General features: G+C 38.4%; 1 protein-coding gene and 1 pseudogene across 7 annotated transcripts in view; one reads left to right on the forward strand and one right to left on the reverse strand.

The window, feature by feature from the left end:
• CD55 (CD55 molecule (Cromer blood group)) overlaps nt 1–12,397 on the reverse strand; it is a 28,841-nt gene extending 16,444 nt beyond the window's left edge. For 5 of the 7 annotated variants that reach the window (XR_011073654.1, XM_068541525.1, XM_068541524.1 and 2 more), the window contains exons 1-6: nt 12,077–12,397; nt 11,060–11,242; nt 9,456–9,647; nt 8,965–9,064; nt 6,922–7,007; nt 2,938–3,126 (exon numbers count right to left, since the gene is read on the reverse strand). Coding sequence is in view for 6 of the 7 variants with exons in the window: in XM_068541525.1 (XP_068397626.1) it covers nt 2,938–3,126; nt 6,922–7,007; nt 8,965–9,064; nt 9,456–9,647; nt 11,060–11,242; nt 12,077–12,176 (850 nt within the window). In the remaining variant the exon portion in view is untranslated. The remainder of the gene's footprint in view (nt 1–2,937; nt 3,127–6,921; nt 7,008–8,964; nt 9,065–9,455; nt 9,648–11,059; nt 11,243–12,076) is intronic. The other 2 variants (XM_068541527.1, XM_068541522.1) reach the window with 1 other exon arrangement.
• On the forward strand, nt 7,016–7,588 carry LOC137761736 (DNA-directed RNA polymerase II subunit RPB11-a pseudogene; annotated as a pseudogene).
• Nucleotides 12,398–23,700: the final 11,303 nt, after the last annotated feature.

The raw sequence follows: 23,700 nt of genomic DNA on the forward strand, positions 1-23,700 counted from the left end.
CAACTTCTCTAAGCTTGTTTTCTCATTTGTAAAACGAGAATTGAAAACAATGTCTCTTAGTGCTTTTATCATTGCTTTAAGTTGCCAAAGTTTTGCTATGAGGTGCCTGGAAGTGGTTTTGGTTTTATTCTGCTTAGAGTCTTGAGAGCTTTTGGAATCTGTTGGTTGATGTATTTCATCAGTTTGGGAAAATTCTCAGTCATTATCTCAGAGTATTTCTTCTTTTTCCCTCCCTCTCTCTCTCTCTCCCCTCTTTTTTATCATATGTTAGAAGAGTTTAACATGTCTCAAATGTCTCTTAAATTTGATCTATATTTTACATTCATTTTTCTCTTTGTTCTCCAGTTTTAATTAACCTTTCTTTCAGTTCCCAATACTGTCTCCTGCTACATCCAAATCACTGTTAAACCTATCTATTGCGCTCTTAATTTTAGATATTATATTTTCCCATTGCAGAATGTCTATTTTACACTATTTTTATAGATTCCAATTCTCTGTTGAAGTTCTCTATTTATCTTTTCCATTAGCATCTTAAATATATTAATCACTTATTTTAAAGTCCTTGTCTGCTGACTCAATTATCCAGATCTTTTTTATTTGATTTTCATTTCTCCTAATTTGGTTATAATTTCTTGCTTCTTTCCATATCTAATAATTTTTTATTATATGCCATACAATTCAGATGATATGATCCACCAAAGGGAGGGTCTCCTTTTCTGATAGGCAGATTGGTTTGAAGTGATCACATCCTCAGCCTATGAGGGACTCAGCCTATGAGGGACTGATTCTGTAAGACTCAGTCTACTTCTGCTCTTGTCTCTGCTCCTTGGAAGTGGACCTTCTGGGTTTTTGATTTGACAGCCTGGTGGATCTTTGTTTCCTCAGCCCTGAGAGACTGCAGGAGAGCCAAGTCTGTCCTTCAGCAGTGCCCCAGTCCAGCAACGTAGGCTCCTTCCCCACACAGCTTCAAAATGAGCTTAAATGTCGTAAGGAGGACACTGGCTGTATGCTTGATACAAGCCTCTTCCTGTGATGGGTTTGTTGTCCAAATACCATAAGCTTGGGGTCTAGCTCCCCAGTCTCACCTGCACTCCCAGAAATCAGCAAATGGCTCTTGGGAAAAACTGGGTCAGCATTTGAGGACTTCCAATTTCCAGTGCATTATCCTAGCTCACCACAACTATTGAAAGCTTTGCTAGAGTCTCTCTTTCCTGGCAATGGTCTTTTATCTGGGTCAAGATGGATCCTCAGCCCAGATGGGCCTCAGAATGGTTTGCCTTCACTCCCTACCCCCAGGAATTTTAGTTCATTCAGCCCTAGTTGTTCCCCTGAGGGAACAACCTATGCCTTTAAAATATGATCTAAAAAAAAAAAATCTACCCAGGTTTTGTAGTTATTGTCATGGGAGCACTGGCCTGCCATGACTTCCTTGGGCATTACCATAGAGCTGTAAGCTCTAAATAACTGATGATTTAATAAAACAGGGGAAAGTAAACATGAAGTGGATCAAATGGCTAAATTTTAAAATATCAAAATTTACTCACAATTAAATGAATTCAATTAAATGAAATTTTCACCACTTATACTATCACATCTTCATATCATAATAACCATTTTCATTAATGGTGCAGAGAACAAGGATACAGTATTGGTGGGACAGTAAATTGGTACAGTTTCTTTGGAAACAATATTGTTAATGTTTCAAAAGTTTAGTTGCATATACCTTTGATATACAGTAATTACACTGCAAGGAATTTATTGTAAAAAATGTACTTGCACACATGTACAATGAACAGATATACAATAATATTTACTGTAGCACCTTTTGTAAAATAATTTTTTAAAAAACTAGAACAAAAACTAAATTCCCTTCAATAGGAGACTGGTTAAATAAATAATATATCCATACAATGAATATGATTTAAAAAAAGAAATATGTGTATGTATATTTATTTTCTAGAATAAAACACAAAAATTTGTAAACAGTGGCTACTTCTGAGAGTAGGACTGGAGGAGACTTTTACTTCTCATTTTATACAATCATCGACATTGTTTTAATATTACTTCACTATATTTATGTATACCATTTATATGAAAAAACTATTATTAACAAGCAATAGTATTTAAAAATTCATGCTAATAGAATTCAAGTATAATTATAAAAGTAGTATTTGCTTGAATTATATTGGCATTCAAATATGACACTGCTTAAATAAATGCCACCTCCTGGTCCTGTGCAATGTTATAACCCAGCTTCATTGATCTTCTAAATATCTCTTCAAAAATATACTTAAAAAGCAGTTCTAAAGATTCTGAGAGTACAGCCTAAGTATCAAAAAGCACTGAGGGAAGAAGAGGTCTAGAAAGATGAAGAAGAGAGCATTCTCAATAAGACAGAAATTCTGGAGGCAGAAAACAAATATAATATAATTCAATGAAGTCAACAGGTAGGCAAGAGTTTCTCTGCGTTGTCACACATATATAATCATTATCTAGATCCCTTAGTTCAATCTAAGATTCTCTCCCAATTAAATAAAATAAACCACTTTATACACTCTTTGTATAAACAAAGAGATATCTATATTAACTTACTGAAAGTAACATGGTAAGAAACAGCAAATTTAAGCTAATTCACTATAAACTTGAGACATATAATGTGTATGTGTGTGTGTGTGTATATACATATTCATAAAGGTCATGTGTATATTTATTTATTTATATGTTACCATATGTTCTCCACATCAGTGGTTCGTCCTTTTTGGAAGTCATAGACCCCTTGTAGAGTCTGATGAAAAACTGTATCCCCCAGAAGAATGCAAATACGCATACGTATAACATTTTACATTCATTTCTCAGGGAGTTCATAGATTCTCAGATGCCCATATATAGACCTAAGGGCAAGAATAAATCAGAAATATAACTCTGCAAACTGATTACCTTTGCATTCAGGTGGGGGGCCACTCCACTCTCCTTGGTCATCTTTTACAGTACAATAGATAGAGCTCTCTCCATGCAGGGTGAAGCCTTTCATACATTTATATGTTACAGAGTGTCTATATGCATAACTGTTTTGTTTCTCTTCAATCATTCCATGGTCAACTTCTGGTGGTTCTGGACATAAAATTTCTTTAAAAAAATCCCAACATATTTTAAATTAATTAAACTGGCAAAGTATTTTTATAAACAAGTAAGACTAAAATTTGTTAAAGATTTTATTTACAGAAAAAACTTATTCTTCTAAATTAAACATTTCATCTCAGAGGTGAGATGAAAGCAAGCCAGAGATTTCCATTTAGGGAGTAAATGGACTTGAGTTTAAACCTAAGATGTACCCTTCTTCTTAGAGCAGAGAAGAGGGCTCTGCTTTTCATTCCAAGGAGAAACGATGCCAAATGAAAGGAGTTGGGAATGTAAGTGGCAAGCTTGGGAAACAGGAATTTTGGATAGAGCAAAAGATTTTAAATGTCAGGATTAGACTTTGACTTTCAGGGTAAAATTTTTTAAGCATGTGTTAACTCTTGGCCTTTTATTTAAAGTAAATCTTACTAAGCAGCTGAATTTGTAAAACAAATACAAGCAGAGTATTGCTTGTTATATTATAAAAAGAAGCCTCTCCCTGGCAGTTACCCTGATAAAAAATTAAATGGTTCCACATTCTCTGGAGCCATGAAGTTGTTTTTCTTTCTCTCTTTTTTTTCCTAAGCAGGAAAGCAATGTGATCACATGTGAACATCAAATTATATTACACAAATACTCTTAAGTACCCAGAGAATACTAGCAATTTACGAATTACTTTTAGGCCATTGATCAAAGCAAGGAACAAGAACAAGTTAATCTGATTTACACTGGGCTGGGTGGGCGATGACAACACATATTACCATCAGTTCAGTTCCAACATTTTCTGAGCACCTAATACATACCCGGCATTGTTCTATAAATAGAAGTGCAAAACCGAATAAGATACAGTTCTTCTGTCTTAAAATACAGTGGAAAAAGACATTCAAAGAGATCATTTCAATACAAAATGGTGAGGATTATCACAAAAGCATGCACAGTGGTGTGGAAAGAGAGAAGAGGGACAGTTAACCAGCCTGGGGGGTCAGGGAAATCTTCTAAGAGAACTACAAGAATAGACCCTTAAGAAAAAAAAAAAAAAAACCTAAGCAAAAAAGGGGCTGAAGGACATTCCAGGCAGAGGCAGTGTCACAAGGAATGATGGGGGGCATGAAGAAGTCTGAGGTATCTGGACAGCTACAGAAGTTTGCAATGGATGAGGGCAAGACATAAGCATGGAGAAGCAGGTAGACCATGTCTAGCCTTGTACACTATATGAAGGAGTTTAGACTTTGTACACGATGAAGAGACACTAATAAGCTTTAAGAAGGAAAGAGACAAGTCACATTCGTGTTTTAGATGGATCACTGGGTAGAGTATAGATGAAACATTAATGGAGTGTAAGAATGGAGGCTGGAGGCCACTGCAATCAGTATCACTTTTGAACTTGAGCAAATGGGACTCCTGCCTTAGCTCCCACATCTTAAAAGGCCATGCTCTGGCCCTCCTCTGGCTGGGCCTCTCTCTACTAGATGGGGAATCTGCAGGCTGAGGGGGATATGTTCAATGAGAGCTCCTCCCCCACCCCATTCTAAATCATGCTCCAGGAACTGGCACCCAGAACTCCCTGTGCCAACACCCCTTTCAAGTCTTCTCCTGGTCCATATTCTTGAGGATGGTCTATACTGTGGATGTGTTCACCTTTAGGCCAAAGTTCAGTGGAGTGGGGATAAGGGTTACAGGGGACGTGACTTGGGTGTGTAGGCCGAGCTATCCATTTACACGCATCAGAGACCCCTCACAGTGCAAGAAGGGGGCGCTGACATGAGAAAGGCTGGGTCTTAGGCCAGCGACTTCCATTTATACCCTTGTCCTGGGCCCTGAAAATGTTAGGCGTGGCCCTTATTGCAATAGTCCAGATAATGGACTATAAACTATATTAAAAGTGTTATAGGTGGAAGATAAAACACAGGTTTGAGAAATAGATTAAGGAGTAAAGGAAAATGATTTAGTGATTAGAAGTGAGAAGATAAAGAGAGGGGCCCGGGACGACAGATATTATATAGCAGGGATTGATTCCAGGCTAGCATGTACTAGCAGTCTACTAAAATTATTTTTGAAAAAGAAAATACTGGCAGAGAGAGAGGAAAACAGATCTTTCTGATACTGAAGCTTTGTTCAGACGTGAACAACTATCACTCTTGATTGATGTATAACCAAGGATAATTTTTGAATATGTCCATTGTTCATTCATTCTTTATATCCACACCTCCATATCCACATCCACACATGGACATCAATGCTGTCTCATGTGTTCATAGAGGCCAGGGATGCATACTTGAGGTAAAACAGCTCATTGCTTAAGAATTTATACTTTCCACTTGATGTTTTTGGTATTGTCAAAACAGAAAAGTTATGTGGAAAATCAACCCTAGGAGAAGTAGGGCTTTAATAGGGATAATTGAAGACACTGGGGTTGCTGAGGAAAAAGGGCTCTTTCCTGCAGGGTTCAGATGTCAGTGGTTGCTGAGTTGCAGAGACAGATAAAAGAATCAAAGAGGAAAGTATGAACATCAGTATGTTCACCACAGAGTTGAAGATACCAGACAGAGAGTAGGACCCGGCCTAGCCGTGGGCAAGCACAAAAAGAAAGTGGGTTTGCAGTGCAAAAGCTCTTCTGTGCTGGAATACGTGCTTGGTGTCCACATTTCTGACACTCATGACAGCAATTGCTTGTAAAGATATTGGCCTCAACTGGGAGACCGCTTGTCCAGGCTTTGTGACAAGTTGTTGCCTGTGTTAGAAAAAGATACGGTCCAGCTCCTGCTTGCTTTCCATATTTGGTTCAGTATCATTTACAGCATCCCTTACTGGATGGTGGAAATAGGAAAGGTGATGGTGGGTAGTAATGATGGATATTTGAAAATAATAATGAGAAAAAGGGAGAAATAGTAGCTATAGGAGGGCAGGGCGCCAGATGGGTGTGGCTGGAGTAAACTCCTGGTTGGCAAGGCTTCATTTTATTTGTCTTCATATCAGTTGACTCCACACATTCCCTACCATAGAGTGTCAGTCAATAAATTCTTGATAAATTACACTGCATCTACTCTAGTTTCCTGCTCCTAATAACCCCCAAAACTTGCACTTAGCAATAACTTTAATGACAATGAGAGAAATAAAGCCTACTTTTTAGAATATTACATATATTTACTCCTCTCAATTTTCAGGTAGACACATGTCTCTAATGCACATACATTTAACTTGATATATCCATTTAGGAAATTATCTCTGTGTCCTATTCCCCCCTTGAGAAGATAAGATTTTCAAGTGCAGAAACCATACTTCTTCTTTATTATATAAGGTTATTTCTCTAATGATAAAATACCACTTTAAAACACTTCTACATAACTACCTCAGTTAATAATCCTAAAGGAACACATAGGTAACACTAGGTGTTAGAAGACTTATGGGTTTGAAATCAAGAGATCTGGGTTAAATGCCTTCTTTTGCCACTTATTTTGGCATACAGGATCAAGTCATACACACCCTCTGGTCAACAGTATTTTAATCCATAAAATTAAAAATTATGGGGGAAAAAAACCCATACTTATTTTACTTGACTGTTAGAAGGAATGGTAAGATGACCAAGCACAATATAAACCTTAGTTTGTTTTTAATCCTTTATCTGCACAGTTAATAAATTAAGAAGCATTACTAATAGAGATCTTTAAATTAGATAAAACACACACACATTGGAAGGTGAGGGCACTACAAATACATACTGTGGGTTATTCTTAAAGAGCAGAAAGCAATTTATTATTAATTATTCAGTCCCACACCTGAGTGCTTAGAATTTTTCAGTCTTACCTTGGCATTCTGGAAACGGATCACTCCACTCAACAGTACTTCCCGCAAGAGAACAGTAACTAGAAGTTGCACCAACTAATTTGTACCTAAAACAATGAGGGAAGAAAAAAAGTTAAGTTCCATTCACACATATTTGACTTCCCTTAAATTCTCCAGAATATCATCTTAAAATATTTATGACACCAGTAGATAGAGACAAAACAATAGTTGATAAAAGTCCATGTGGCAGTTTAAAGGAAAAGAAAAAATTATATCTAAAAGGGTGACGTTAAAGAATAAAAAAGGGCGGCTTTGGAGGCGGCTGCGACGCTAGGGTGAATGCCCCTCCCACTTTCGAGTCGTTCTTGCTCTTTGAGGGCAAAAAGAAGATCACCATTAACAAGGACACCAAGGTACCCAATGCCTGTTTGTTCACCGTCAACAAGGAAGACCACTCTAGGAAACATCATTAAATCGCAGCTGCTTATGGACCCACAGGTGCTGTTTGCTGGCTACAAAGCACACCCTTCCCCCCACCTTGGAACACAAGATCATCATCTGCATGCAGAGGGACTACAGCCCCCAGGAGGCCTTCGCCAATGCCATCACAGATCTCATTAGTGAGCTCTCCCTGCTGGAAGAGTGATTCCAGGTGGCCATCAAAGACAAGCAAGAAGGAATTGAGTAGTGGGCCGCACCTGGCCGTTTTCCAGGCACCAGGTGGACAAGAGAACTTCTTCCAGCTGTGGGCCTCCTTGTAGAAATTCCAGTGAGCCCCTCACCCCCGACACCGACGTGGCCTGTACATAGTTTTATCTTCCTAATAAAATGTGGCAGGAAAAGACCCAGCTGTGGGCTGAAGCAGAGGTGACTTCAAAGCAAATGGACCATCAGTTCAGTGGAGGTTGCGGACCTGTTCCAAAGCCACTCAGGGGCCTCATTTCAGGACTGGCCCAGAGACCCAGATTTCTGTCTGAGAAGGTGGCAGGAACAAACTCATTCTGGACAAAACCTGGGAACCTGGGGCTGCCAGGCAGCGTCTCAAGCAGAAGGAAACTGAAAACCCATGTGCTTCCAGGAGTCTCTACTCTAGAAGCCTCAGCTGCCGGGCCTGCCTCCCGGCAGCTCTCCCCAGGCTTCTCTTACATAGTAGAGTTTAATAAAAATATTCACCGACTAAAAAGAAAAAGAAGAATAAAAATGTATAAGGCAAAATATTTTTGATTTGGGTAGGGCACATGTTAGAAAATAGTAAAGTGTTTTAAAACATTTTTAAAAGATACAGATGCTTAAATATTTTATATTTCTGAGTTCTAAAAGATCACTACAGATGCCATAGAATAATAGAATGGGTTTAAAGGGTTCAAAGTACCCCCAGATTTAATATTAATGATACTAGTGATCCAAACATCTATGTTTAGTACAGGAGACAAGTGATACTGATAGTTTTATAAAGAACAGGGATACACATACAGAATAAAATATCATAATTCAATTTGCAGATATTAAATGAGAGAATGAGTATACAGGTTTTAGCAGCACCTGAGACATTGACAATACTCAATGAGTAAGTTCCTTTTCCCTGCATAGAGAACTTATAAAAGATCTTAGGTCAGAATGATATTTTCACACTAGGAATAATTGTTTTTAACCCATGATATTTTATAACAGATTGTTCGCATACAGAAAAAGCAAATGCAAATTCATTATTTAGGTAAAGATTGGTTTCATATTTAACACTGAAAGGATTTAATTTCTCCAAGGATCATCAACTTATCACAAGTTTTGTCCTATACAAATCACTCTTAAAATTTTATAATGAATCACATATGTACTGAAATCTAACCATTGAGAGAATTTGGTGGTATTATAAGAAATCTTCCTTTCTTGCCCCATTTTACTAAATTTAACTGTGATGAGTTCATGATAAAGGATCTTTGAACAGAGGGGTGGTTTTATTGCTACTAGCTTGTAAACACTGGCCACAAATCTAAAAGCTTCTATCTTAAATCCTAATTTGTTTTTCCATTTGTTAAATATACTGTTTCATATATCCAAACTTACCCTGTATTACATGAAAAATGGATGGACGATCCAAATAATAGGTCATGTGTTATATTGACATGACCATTTTTTATTTCTCTAGGGTTAGCACATGATTTTTCTAGAAGAGAATACAAATTGATTTTTTTAATTAAATTTTCAGACACATCTATGCAAATTCATCATCTGAACCATTGATATTACTTATCTTTAGACTATTTAAATCACACCTTCATTTTATCAGTTTCAAGAAAGCAACATATTTAGACTATACACTATTTCATTTTAGGTAACCTTAAACTAATTAAATGTGAAATCAGTGAGTAAAGTAATATTTGTAGCTCACAAGTATTTAGTTTCCCTAATTTAAAATAAAATGGTTCCAATGGTTCATTTAAGAATCATTCTAAATAATAACATGTACACATAGACTTCCACTATGAGTGAAGGAAGAAACACTATTTTCCCCAAACACCATATGATTAAGAATACTCTTTAAAAATTATACTCACTTTTACAAAATTCATCAGGTTTGGACCACGTAAAATTCTGAAGGCAAGTTAGTTTTCCTGAGAGAGAATGGTCCCTTATGTAGCCCAAACGGCAATCATATTCTACAGTGGAACCTTCTGGGAAATAATTCTGTTTGGTATAAGACTTTTTGAGAGATGCAAAAAGTAGCCTGCTTGGAACATCACAGCTACCTAAAATTATTAACAAAAGCAACAACAAAAAAATTAATATCACTTTATTTTATAACCTATGTTTAATTATCTGGTCCTATATCACTCCTTTTTCTATACTTCTTTGTACATATTTGGTATTTATATTAATGTCACTATGGCATTGACAGTGTATCAAGCATATTCACATATAAATTTTCATTTCCTAGTTACTAGAGGCCTGTGAAGTAGATTTGGTACATAGAAGTCACTATGCCCACAATTTAGAAAATATGACTCATTTAAGTTACCTGGCATAGTTCTGGAACTGACTCAATTAATGCCAGTTCCCTTACCCTGCCCCATGTAGCACAGGGGTAGATGAGAACTGGTATTTCCAGATCCCTGGGCTAGTGTCCTAGACAACGATAATAGTTAACAATAATAGCTAATATTTATTGAGTGCTTCTAAATGTTTTACACATATAAACTCATTTAATCCTCAGAACAACCTATGGGGACAAGGATCAGATGAGCCAATGGTGTACCTGAAAGTATTTACAAACTGTAAACATCCAGGCAAATGTGAATTTATAGTGGCATGGTATAGTGGAAGGGGCACTGGATTTATAGTCAAAAGACTCAAGTTTCCACCCTGCATAAGGGAGCTCCTGATCTCAAGGAAGTTGTTTAACTGGGGGCTGCTTTCTCAACTGTAAAATGTGGATAAGTCCCTAACTCACCTCAGGGAGTTGTCGGAAGGATTAGATGAAGTACTATATGCAGAAGAGTCATAAACTCTAAAACATGATACATGTGCAAAGACTTATGTACTTCAACCTCCTGCCTTGTATCATGGATAGATAAAAAGTTAAAGCTGATCTCACACCTGATTTCAAAAAATACTTGTGGCAGTTTCTATCTTTACTGTAGCTTCCATTGCTCCAAGTTGTTCAAAGGCAGGAATCAAGTCTTACCTTTATCTTTACTTGTATATGTCAAAGCTAATCTAGGGCTATGCCTATAATGATAGATTTTGAGATAAAAATTGAGAATTTAAAAAAATATCACTACAGAGTTGTATTGGGTAAGTCCTACTTTACAAAATGAAATTTAAGAAAACAGAGGATCTCTGTTATGTGTCTCAAGGTAATTGCCAAACGTAGTTATATATAATTTACTCCCTAAACAGTACCTATTGTTTATTTTTGCTATTAATCAGTTCAAGAGTTACAGTGTTAAGGGAAAAAAAAAAAAAAAAGTTAACGAAGGGCAGGACCTATTCCAGAAAGCAATGCCGTCAATTAGCTAGATTGTGAAGTGCCAACAGGTATAACCTGGCGATTAATAATGCTAGAAAACTATCAATTACCAGTCACTGCAAAGAGGGATAAAATTAAACTTAAGAAACATTCCATTCCCATAACTTTTCTAAAATGAAATGAAAAACTTACGATTACAAAATTCTGCAACCTCTGACCATTTATTATTCAGACAGACCACTGAGTCTGCCTTGCCAGGAACTTTTACAAAGCCTTCGTTGCATTTGTATGTTACTGTGCTTTGTTTGAGAAAACTTGTAAGAGCTCCCAAAGCTGGTTGGGCATTAGGTACATCTGGGGGAAGGCCGCAGTCACCTAGGGAGGAAAAAACAGAACTGAAGGAAATACCACTTTTCAATTCATTGCAGCATTCCTTTCCCAAGACGAATAAGGGAAGCAGCAATGGCTTTATATGCCCACATAACATTTCCATCCAATGCTCAGTTGACATACCGAGAACTTGCTAGGCTTCCTGTCTGTCAATTAATTCAAAACTAAAATAGTCGAAAATAAATTCCTGCCCTTAGTTATCTAATATATACATATATATATATATATATATACACACACACACACACACACACATATATATACATATATAAAATATATATAGTGTTTTAGACTTTCACATACATAATGTTGCTAGGCACACAATAAAGACAGACGCCCCCTTGGAACGTTACACCTGGAGGAGATGACGCGCAAACTTGTAGCGCCACGTCTGTACACGACTGGACCCTGTTGAGAGGTGAGAGTGGTCAACTATTTGGCCTTCCACCCTTAAGGAGATGCTGAGGATTCACTCTATTCGAGCCCTACCTTTCGGCTTCCGGGTGTTTGCTCCCTCTACCCTCCACGCCTCACTCCTAAAACCCTGCCAGCTGGGGTCCAGCACAGCAAGCTTCCTAACTGCCGGCTAGCAGCGGAGAGCTTCTTCCCGTCCCCAGGGATCGTGCCAGTAGGAGCGCTGATCCTTAAAGGTAGAGGATTACGGGAACAATTAGGGATACCGACACTCCTCAGCTACCCTGGTCCGCCGACTTTTCGGTTGTTGTAGAGACGGGCCCTGCCCCTCCCACACTGCCTAAAGGTTTAGCCTGAGGGGTGGGGTGGGGGGTCCCCGTGGGGGGGTCCCCGACCCCCACTCACCCGACGCAGCCGGAGGACGCAGGAGAAGCAGCAGCAGCGGCGGGGCCAGCCTGCCCAGTAGGCGCAGCACGGCGGGGGCGCTCCGCCGCGCGGGACTCATAGCGCGCGGGGACGGGGATCCGGCTTCGGGTTCTCCGCGGTCTCTGAGGTTAAGACCAAGCAGGCTCGAGCCAGGAGCTGGAAGTAGGAGCAGCGCCCGGTAGTTCTGCAATTCGAGTTAAATTAGCGCCTTGGGCGGGGCCAGGGCTCTGAATCTCCAAAAGAGGTGGGTGGAGAAGGGCTTTGCTCACACCAGGTGCTGGGCCGGGTAAGGGCGGGGGCTCCATCGTCACTGGCCTCAGGGGACCCAAGCAGAGGAAAGAGGGATCCTGGGCAAGGAGAGGAGCTCTCCGGCGCTGGACGCTGCGGGGGGGGGGGGGGGGGAGGGGCGGGGGGGCTGCAATGAGCCGCCAAGTGGAAATGTAAATATCTGCTTTCTTAAGTAAACAAAAAAATGGGGGGAACGGAAGAGAGAGCAGAATGGTTAAGTGGCGCAGGCTTTGCTCCCCGGCAATCTGAATTAGCTTAAGTGGAAATTAAGCGCACTTGAGTGCTGCAAAGCTGAGCTGTAGGTGCGGTGGAATTTGTTTGCTCCCGGAGCTGAGAAATAGGGCCCACCCAGGGAAGTGGTGTCTTCAACTAGGAGGTCTGTCAAATGCCAACAGGAGGATGGAAGAATAAACACCACAGTGTGCTGTCTCCTAGGAAACTCTGTAATACGAAAACAGCAAGTGGGAAACGACCCCAGAAAACAGGTCAAGAAACACAGCAGGGAGTGAGCATTGTTTTTACCATGTTTGCATGAGAATCGCTTTCGTCTCCAGGGTCCTTCTTATATACCAAGGACACCTCTTGAATTCTACTTAGGGACTATTGTAGTGTGACTGCAGATAGAAAGTCACCATCCTGTGGAGTATGCCTGTGTGTCGGGCCGGGAGAAAGATGACAAAACAAAAACCGAGCGCCATAAAGCTAAAAAGCTAAATGGTAGGATGGTGGATTTTAAGAGGAAGGTTTGTTAGAAGGCCTTAAGTATATGCCAGGGGTTTGCCAGGCTGGCCATACCTTAGAATCGCATGGGGTGTATGGGGGGGGGGGGCAGGGGAGGCGGTGTTTTTAAAATCCAGATGTCAAGCTAAACCTGACAAGTTAAATTAGAATCTCTGGAGATAGGACCGGGCATCAGGATTATTTAAAGCGCTCCAGGTAATTCTACTTTGCAGCCAGGTTGAGAACCACAGAGCTATATGGTGCTGGTCAGAGTGAAGATCCACCCAGCCCAGGACTGTCTCTGTCAAAAACACTAAAGGACATTGATGAGAAGGCCACTTACTCATCTTCAAGGAGAGTGACTCAAAGTACATGTTTCCCTTAAGTAATTTACCTGATCTGGTTAGCAGAGTCCTAGCCTAGGTTTCCTATGCCCTCAAACACTTTACCTAATTAAATGGAATCCCTAACTTGGAATTATGCCTTGGTCCACAGACCAGCTGTGGAATCCATGCCTCCTATCCTTTCCAAAATGCTTCCTGATCACTCGTTATTGGTTTGTATGAGCTTTATAAGGAGGAAAACAACAGTTTTGATGACAGCATTTTCTCTAACTCATGCTTACTGTACTGAACGGAATCTTGTGTCACCCAGTGCTGGAACCAGTCCTGTACGGATTCCAGGAAAGGAACTCCTATAGGCTTTCATGACCTATCAGTATTAAAACATTCTAGAGTTTAGAAGGGGGGTAGGGGAGGTGCTTTTAAAACCATCTAATATGATCTTCATATTTGATATTAAAACACCTTATTTTTACTCCCATATTTGAAATAAAAACACAAAGTATATCAGGGCCCAGCAGTGTTTTAGAAGTAATACCAGGTCTTCATTTATTCTTCCAAAGAGCCTCCCATGACCTTAACTACCACTCCCTTCTGCCACACCATCATAGGCAGGTAGTGTACATTCCTGCTTGAGCTCACAGAATTGGTGTGAAAGGCAAGGTGGCATCATAAAAAATAGTTGAAGGCCAAGTCCAGTTATGGAACTGTTAGAAGACTTCACTTTGAGGCCTAAGACTTAACTTAGAGCTCTCTAAGTTTTTATTAAGTGAATATAATAGCTTTTTATCCAAAGAAAACAATGAGGTCTGCAAATATTAAAAAAAAAAAAAAAATATGTCTCTCACCCAGCTTAGCCACACTAAATGCTCTAAGCATTTACCTTCCAAACTACTTAGTTGATAATACATTATTTAAAGGAACTTTTATGAGCAATAACTGGGTGGACTCTTTAGTAACACTTTTAGTAATACCACTCCCAGGAAATTTCAACATTTCCTCAGAATGTTGCAAAAAGAAAAAAAAAAGAAATCCAGTATCCATTTATTCAATTTAGAAAAAGGTTCTATGACAAAAATCTATACATGATTAAGAAAAATTAAATATACAAACATAATTTACTGAAGATTGTTTTGGCCTCAATTTGTTGTGTTCCAGTCACTTCATATACATTATATACAATTTTTCCAATACAACTTCATGAAGTGGAGATAACTGTCCACATTTTATAGATGAGGAAACAAGCTGTGTAAGTAAGCAATTTACCCACATCTGTGCAGCTACTAAGTGACCAGGCCAGAATCTAAATCCAGTTTGTCTGATTCCCAAAAGTACACTTACCTATCTTACCCTACCACACTACATTCTTTTTGTTGGAATCAGTCAGCAAAGGTTTCTTCTGTGTGGAGGACACTGAATTAGGCAATTTGGGGAGGTGATTTGAGACCCAGCTGCATTTGGTGTCAGCAGTGGTGCTGAGCCTTAATACTTGACCTACCAAAAACCAGCTATGTATTCTCAGGGACTCATGTACCCATTGATTAAGAAAGAGTTTGGGACTAAAATAGTCTCTATAGAGCTCTCCAATTCCAAAACAATGTTTATATAATTAAATTGAAAAACATTCAACAAAATAGAAAATAGATCTATGATTTTGGCAGAGGTTAGGAAACACGGCTCCCACCGCTGTCCCAGGAACCATCCAATGACTACATCAAAGGTTTTTAATAAATTGAGGGCCACTCAGAAGCACACTAAAAAAGGGCCAATACTTGTGTTCCAGAATCTGTAACCTAGGAGAGAGTTTTTACATGATAAATACTGTGAGCATGCCACAATCAATGTAGTATGGGGGTTCAGAAAAGAGAAAAAGGAACATGTCAATTGGGGTGGAGGAGGCTAACGGCCTAGTGATTCAGCTAAATATGACAAATGAATATCAATGCAATAGGGAAAATATGAGAAAAGATAAGAATGGTATGAGCAAAGGTTTGGGGTCAGGAAAAGCTCATTTGATTCCACGAATAGTAAGGAGTTTCCTTTAGGGAGAGCTTGGGGAACTGAATTGGACTAATGGAAAAAAAGGCTGAAAGATAGGCTGGCAACAGACTTGAGAGAGCCTTAAACAGAAGGCTTCCACATTTTATGCTATTCAGAAGCATTGGAGGCCAGTTGAAGATTTTAAGCAGGAAGTATGAGGTTAATTTGGCAGTTGTGTATAAGATGTTGCAGTGGGAATGACTGTGAGTAAAGACTCAATTTAGCTCACTATGCAATGGTCCAGTGACTTCATATTGGAGGACAGAAACATCTTTAATTTTAAAATAATAAATCTATATTAAGGAAACAATCTTGTTCCTCTGAAAAACCACTGACACAATTATTATAGCCATTTCAGTTTCTATGTTTGCTCCAACCAAATACATTTCAATGGAAGAACTCAGAATTTGGTGACTGATAAGAAACAAGGAAAAAAAGCGTTAAAGCCGGCTCAGTGGTTTGGTGTCTGTGAGACTAGAGGCCCTATTTGAAAGAATTATCTATTCCAAAGTCAAGAGGTAATTTAGGGAAGAAATAAAAATTTGGCTGAGCACTTGTTGAATACAAAATGCCTGGGCACGGTGTCCATTTGGAGATGTACAGCATGAGATGAAAATGTAGGAGAGATTAGGCTGGAGCGTGGATGAGACATGGCTTGAAGGCGAGGTAACCAAGGGAAGGAGTGTAAACAGAAACTCAAAGAGGCCAGAGGAGTGAGCCTTGCTACCTGCCCTCCCTGCCACCCCCCACATTAGAGTACAAGTAATAAAGGGGAAGGAGAGGATAGTGGAAAGAGAAGAGGAAAACGTAATTTCCCGAAAGCCTAGAGACACAAAACCATGAGCCAAATATTATCACCCTAGTTATAAGTGAGACAGTTGGTGTTTAGGGAAGTAACTAGCCTCAAATCACTTGGCTTATGAGGGGTGGAGCTGGGGCTTAGGATCTTAACTCTCTGTTACACTGCTCAGCATCACCTCCTCTGGGAAACCTCCCTGACCACGACGTCAGACCTAGTACCAAAGTACCCCAGTCTTTCAGTGTCTTTCAGTTCCTCAATTCTAGGAAATCGGTCTGTTTCATATTTGCATTCATAACTCAGCCTAGAATTATCCCCAAACAGTCTTAAGATGGCCAACACAAACAAAAACTTTTTATTGAGGTATTTTATCATGCAGCTGCAAACCAGAGCAGCTGTGCTGTGCAGAATAAGTAAAGTGTATTCTTAAAAAGTAAGTGAAAACAAATGAGCAGACTTCCATTTCTTATAAAGGGCATCAGTCTACTACATCAGATATAGCTTTCTTTTTTTCCACTGGGTACAGGTTTAGCAGTACCCAGTAAAAGTGGCCTAATACCGTGAGACATTTTCACCTGGCACAATGGCATCCTGCCCTGCCTCTGGCTTCCTTGTGTGTGAGGAAGGGCTCAGCAGCCAAATGGAAGTGTGATGCTTGACTCACATAAGCAAATGTTTCTTTGCCGAGCCCTAATTTTGTGAGACAGCATGAATTTTTGCCAAAGTGGAGGTGGTGGCAGGAGCCAGAAACTTGTGTGAGGTGTGTGTGTGTTTGAGTATATGTCTATGTGCATGTATTTATGTGTATTAATGTGTGTGTGGCTGTGCATCTGAGAGGATGTGGATGTGTGAGTATGTGTGGTATATGTACATCCATGTGTAGGTATGTAAGTATGTTCATGTGTGTGTGAGTATATGTGTATGTGTATTAGCGTGTGTGTATGAGTGTGTGACGGGAGACAACATAGCACAAAGACTGAGTGGGCAGGCTTGGAAGTCATACTGACTTAGTCTCAAATACTGACTCTATTGCTCCCTTACTTTCTGTGTGGGCTGGTATCCAACCGCTCTGTGACACAAATTGCTCATTTATAACTCAGGTGTGATAATGTTGCCTACCTCATAGGGTTTTTGTGATGGACAAATGAGATGATGTATGTAAAGCATTTGGTATATTGTTTGACCCACAATAAATACTCAATAAATATTGGCAACAATTGATGGCAATGACAGGCATGAATGAACACTTCATATACCAGGATGTGCCCACTTTTCATGTAATTTATAAAAAAGAGCATGTCATGACAGACAGTTTGAAAAATCTATAAAAGAAATATAAAGGAGATGCTAATAGTGTTGAGATCATTCAGTTATCCTCCTTATTCTTTTCCCACCCAGTAGAATTTCTTCTTTGGCAAAGATTAGGTCATTTACAAAGATCCAGATTTGTTTAAACATTGTCCTCCTTCCCTTCCTCCCCTGTAGTCCCATCTGTGTTTTGTTTGCCTTGATTTATGATCTTGCAAATTAAAAAGCAGAACTTCAATCTGAGCTCATTAGAATTGCATAAGGGTAAGAAGAGAAGAAAGAAATTTGTATTTAAGGATCACATAATGTGCTACTCTTAGTTTGAGGCTTAACCTCACTGCTTAACCATCACAGCAGTGCCATGAGTAAACTACTATTACGTCCATTTTCACATGATAAAACTGAGGCTCAGAGGAGAAAATGATCAGACCAAAGGATACAGACGGCAAAGCCAAGATTTGAATCCAGGTCTAAGTAGCTTTAAAATTATGCTACTTCCACTACACATTACTTTATATTTGTTGTATATAATTAAAGCTAACTGTTCCTTGATATTTCTCAGAAGTATTCATTAGTGGGTAAATATTTTCCTACCACTTCTCTTTTAGTTGTCAAATAAAACCCAATTACCTAAAGATGAGCATTTCCTTGGGATAAATTGCACTTTTTTGTATAAAGCCAAATAGTTTGCTATAAAGAAGGCAATTTACCTCAAACAAGCATTAACTGCAATCAGTCAATGCTCTTTCCTCAAGGTCTCCATCTATTACCACCTCCTCTAAGACTTCCATGGTATCCTTTCTTCCCCTCTCCTACACATTAATCCTTGTGGTTCAAAGCACTTGGCCTCTCCCTGCTGGTACTTTCTTAGTCCGTTCTGCCACATATGGGCTAATTGAGGGACAAGTCTAAACTGCAAGGAGATTTGAACTTACTGAGGGCAAGTATAAGATCTAATTTATCATTTTATCTTTTATTCCCTAGTGCAATTCCATGCACAGAATAGGCACTGAATAAATTGTAGTTAAGTTGTATTTACCGGTCTACCTTCTTTATGACCCTGGAATTTATTGACTTGTTTAATAAGTACTGCAGATATAGTAAGTAAGATGAGGACTGAAAACATTATTTCAACCTTTGGCCATTTCTCCCTCGTAATTCATAGTTTAGGTAAATCTTCCCTGACCTCTGTATCAGATTAGAACTTCACTAGGTAGAAAAGAGAGGAAAGAATTTTCCAGGATAAAAGAACTATAAAGAAGATTTTGAGTTTATTTGAGAACTATATGGAAGTGAGCTCAGTTTTATATCCAATCAATCACCTCTCTTTCTACTTCAAACCTGCTTCATTCAAAGAATGGTATCTTTATCCACCCAGGTTTAGGTGTCTCGCCATCTATTGCTTTCATCACTTGAAGATATTTTACAAAAAAAAAAAGGTATTGGAATGGCCAAAATAAGCACAGGGGGAAAAAAAGCTCAATATCATTATTCATCAAGGAAATGAAAAGCAAAAGCAAAAAAGCAATAAGCTACTACTAAACACCCATGAGAATGATTAAAGTTTAAAAAGACCTTTTATTGGTGAGGATAGAACACCTGGAATTCTCATACACTGTTAATGAGTATGTAAAATAGTGCAACCACTTTGGGAAACACTTTGGTCACTTCTTATAAAGTTAAACAGATACCTTATGACCCTGCAATTCCAATTCTAAGTATCGACCCAGGGAAAATAAAAACATGTCTACAAAAGACTTGCACATAAATGTTCTTAGCAGCTTTATTCTTAATTAGCCACAACTGGAAACAGTTCAAATGTCCATCAACAGTGGAATGGATAAACAAATTGTAGTGCCTGCATACATTGGTACTTCCATATTTACTCAATATTGAAAAGGAACAAATTAGTGATACAAACAACAACATGAATGAATCTCAAAAACATGGTGAGCCAAGAGAAGCTAGACACGTAAGAGTACATACTATATGATTCCATTTGTGCGAGGTTCTAGAACATACAAAATCAATTTACTGTGATAGAAATCAAATTGGTGGCTGTCTAGAGTGGGCACTGCAAAGGGGTAGGAGGACTGATTGTAAAAGGGCAACAGGGAACTTCTGAGGGCAACAAAAATGCTCTGTATGTCGATCAGGGTGGTGGTTATGCATGTTTGCATTTGTCAAAACTCATCAAACTGAATACTTTAAATGTTTCCATTTGGCTTATGTAAATTGCACCTCCATAAAGTTGATTAAGAACCATAAAATGAGATCAAAGTTTTCAGTTCTGGAGTTGGTGGGCTTTAGCAACAAAGGACCAAGTAAGTCATTATATCGAGGACAGCACAATCAAATGTACCTCTTCCCTTTTTGCCCCCTAATTTAGTAGATCAGTTTTAATTAAGTAGAGTTAACCTTGGTTGTGCAATAATCTTAGCCTATAATGAACAACAGTAGTGGCCTCTGCTGACTTCCAAAAAACTGAGTTATTATATATGAGAAAATTGACAACATGACAAAAAAATTTTAAGCATGTTGGATCAATCTTCTGATTTGGGTAGTATAATCCTGGTTGTTTACTATATTCTGAGAGGTCCAGGGTCAAATCAGAGGGCTCACCATTACCAGAACATCCGTGGGAACTTCCAGCGTGACTTACCATCAAAGGGAAACCAGGAAGATTCCATTAACTGTACAGTTTTGACCCCTGCTTGTTCTTACTGTTCCATCTGAGGAGCTGTGAGAACAAGCCACTAACTTGATTTCTCAGAGCTAGTGAGGAGAGTTTCTGGCTCTCCTCCAATGACCTCTCCCATGTAGTGAATCCCCACTAAACCCTGTGCCAGCATAATGTGGGGGACAGATGTGATGACAGCAACAATTCAGATGCTTGGAGGGTCTCGTTGCCTCTAGGGTGCTCTTCACTGATATCTCAGTTAGTCCTCCATCCACTCCTTGAGATAGGTGTTATGATCCTCCCCTAAGTGAGTTTCAAGGATTACCTAACTAGTCCAAAGTCATACATGTGGTAATGATCAGGGCGAAACTTGAACCCAAATCATCTGACTACAGATTTTTCACTTGGTCCATCACACCACTCACAGGTCACAATATACGTCCTGCAAAATGAAACGGCAGCTCCTGCAGGCACCACTCCAAGCACATGATTTTCACTCTAAGCGTCAGTGAGTACTAACTGGATCAGATATCTCTTTTCCATAATCTTTACTGTTTCCATGAATTCAGGATTTTTAAACAACAGTAGGATGAATTAGGAGAATAATTATACCCACACTTAAGAACGTACTATGTTCATTTTCCCAGTTAACTTAGTAAATACCTGTAAATGTAAATGCAATATAAAAACACATAAATATAGGCACAACTAGAGTGTGCTTCTGATGTTAATTATCAGACCATAGTTGTGCCTACTTGGATGTTTTCTATGAGCTATTTCCCATGTGTCATTATCAGTTGTCCTTCAGGGGCAGCAGTGTGGTTAAAACAAACGGTCATTTTGTTGTCTCACTAAGGTTTTGCAGTTTAACTCTTTCACCTCCACCTAAATAGAAGTTATGTTTAAACTGGCTGCTCATTTCATACTCTCTTGTTTCTCTTAAAGATCTTTATCTGGAAAACTAGCCTAAGGAAGTAATTCACAATTCAGAAAAAAAGACTTTAAGCAAAAAGATACTATACTTATATTAAAAAAAAATTTTTTTAAAGTACTTAAATATCCAATGATATTTGGTTATATACCTTTTGGTATGTATACCCACAATACTGAATGTTATGTAGTGATTCAGTTATATATACAAATAAATTTGTAACAGAATATGAAATGTTTTATTACAATGTTATTCAAGCAAGATAAAAATTATAAATTCTATACATATTATGATCATCAATCTGACTATGTATCAACATGAAAACAAAGTTATATATAAAAGAGATTGAAAAAAATAAACCAAAATGTCAGCTAAGGATATATCTGTGGGGTATGCTTACTGATTTTTTCTTCTTTCTATTTTAATTTATTTTCTCTATTGAGCATACATTACTATTAATTCTAGAAATCCTTACACTCATTTTAAAAGAAATCCTATCAACTGATTCAAGATCATAATCGCTCAGTATTTGATTGTTCTGGGTTGTAACTTGTTTGAATCTAGTGATCTGAACTTATTTACTTGAACTTCTTGCAATTTAATTCCATTAGAATCATATCAGTTCCATCCTTTCTAGTTTGAAAAAATTTCTCCTTGGTAGAGAAGACAAAATCCAACATTTTTTGGCAAGTCTTGATGGTTTTTCCCATCCAGAATCCAGCCCTTTCTCAGCACTCTCACTAACCCCAGTCTGATCTTGAAAACTCTCATCCAGCCTGTCACAATAAGCCCTTCCCTGTTCTTCCCACTTCCTCTTCTCCTATCCATTGGTTATGGGTACCATGTCCAGATTAAGCTCCCACCTGCTCAATGATGACTACCCATTTCTACAGGATCAAGTTCAGTTTTCTTAGCCTGCCGTCAAGGCCCTTTGTAATTTGACATTAGGTCCTTCCTGCCTTGTTCTCACTGGTCTCGTGTGTAGATGAACAAAACTTGCAATGCCCTGGTCAAATCACCTTCCTTGCTGACCTCTGGCATCCAGTTCCCACCTCCACATCCTGACTCACTCACAAGGAATGCCCTCCCTGCCCAGCTTGGTCCAAGTAAATTCTTCCTTGACCATTAGCCTGAAGGGTTCTCACTCTCCTCTGAATCTTACAGTAATACACTTATTTTCCCTAAAATATGCTTACATGCATTTGAGACATCTCTTCTAGCATTATGTCGAACTCTTTTAAATCTCATAAGGTCATTTAGTTCTGTTTGTTCTTCTCAACTAGGACATAAAGCAGTGTGACACAGTGGATAACAACATCAACTCTCAAGCCTTCTACTTGGGTTTGAATTTTGGCGCCATCTCTTACGAGCTCCATGACCCGGATAAGTTACTTCATTTTACTGGGCCTCAGTTTTCTCATCTATAAAGTGTAGATAATAATAGTATCTAACTCATAGAATTTAGTGAGTTAATTTAAAGTACTTGGAACAATGCTTGGTGTGCATTTTACACCAATTAAAAATTAGCTGTCATGGCTATTATTTTAGTGTGAGGATTATGTTTCATAGTTCTTTATATCTTCCACAACTCTTAGTAAAAAAATGTTTTACTAGAGAATGATGAGTAAAGATGTACATGTATTTGCTGATTATTCTGTTAATGAGACCACCTTTATATTACAAACTGGTAAATCTTAGGAATTTATTAATAATCTATGATGTATCAACACTATATTATGTGTTGTACACACATTATTTTACTAAATATTAACAATAAATCTTTTTTCCTACATGGCTTTATATGTGACTTTTAATATAAATTTTAGGCTATATGTGTGTGTATGTGCAATTTAAAAATCCAAACAGTACTTTTTAAGGGCATGAAGCAGTAGTTCCCTGACCCAGCATCCTCCTAAAAGGTAGCAATTTTCAGCATTTTTAACTATATCTTCAGGTATGTACCTCCATAACTCTATTCTTCATGTCTTACTATTTCTTTATCAATTTTAGACCTTATCTGTTGACTTCTTCTTATGGAAGATTAGAATTTAACTCTCTTACACCCCTACTCTCCCCACATACTTCCCGTCTCTCTCCCATGCTCTCAATATAGTTATATAACAATCCTTACTTAAAGTAATATTCAGTATTTATATATTAGTACTATAAATATTAACAGATTAGTATGTAGTGCATTAACTTTTCTTTTTGCATTAATTTTTAAAATATTTCTTTCCATTGATAATTGCCTCATTCTACTGTTTGCTCAGTTTTTCTATGTACCTCTCACTAACTACACAGAACTGTAAAACTCCCTAAAATATGGTCAGACATTAAATAAACTATGAGTTCCATTTTTTTCTTCCTCTTGGAGTACAAACTTTTGTAGTCTTTCATTATCTTATACCAATCTGTACCTCTGTCATCTTGGGACTTCCTTTTATCATGATTCTGAGAATTAACTTTGCCTTTTTTGTTATTATTGTTATTGGATTT

Source organism: Eschrichtius robustus, chromosome 3 (assembly GCF_028021215.1).
Source record: "Eschrichtius robustus isolate mEscRob2 chromosome 3, mEscRob2.pri, whole genome shotgun sequence".
In the NCBI taxonomy this organism is placed as follows: Eukaryota; Metazoa; Chordata; class Mammalia; order Artiodactyla; family Eschrichtiidae; genus Eschrichtius; species Eschrichtius robustus.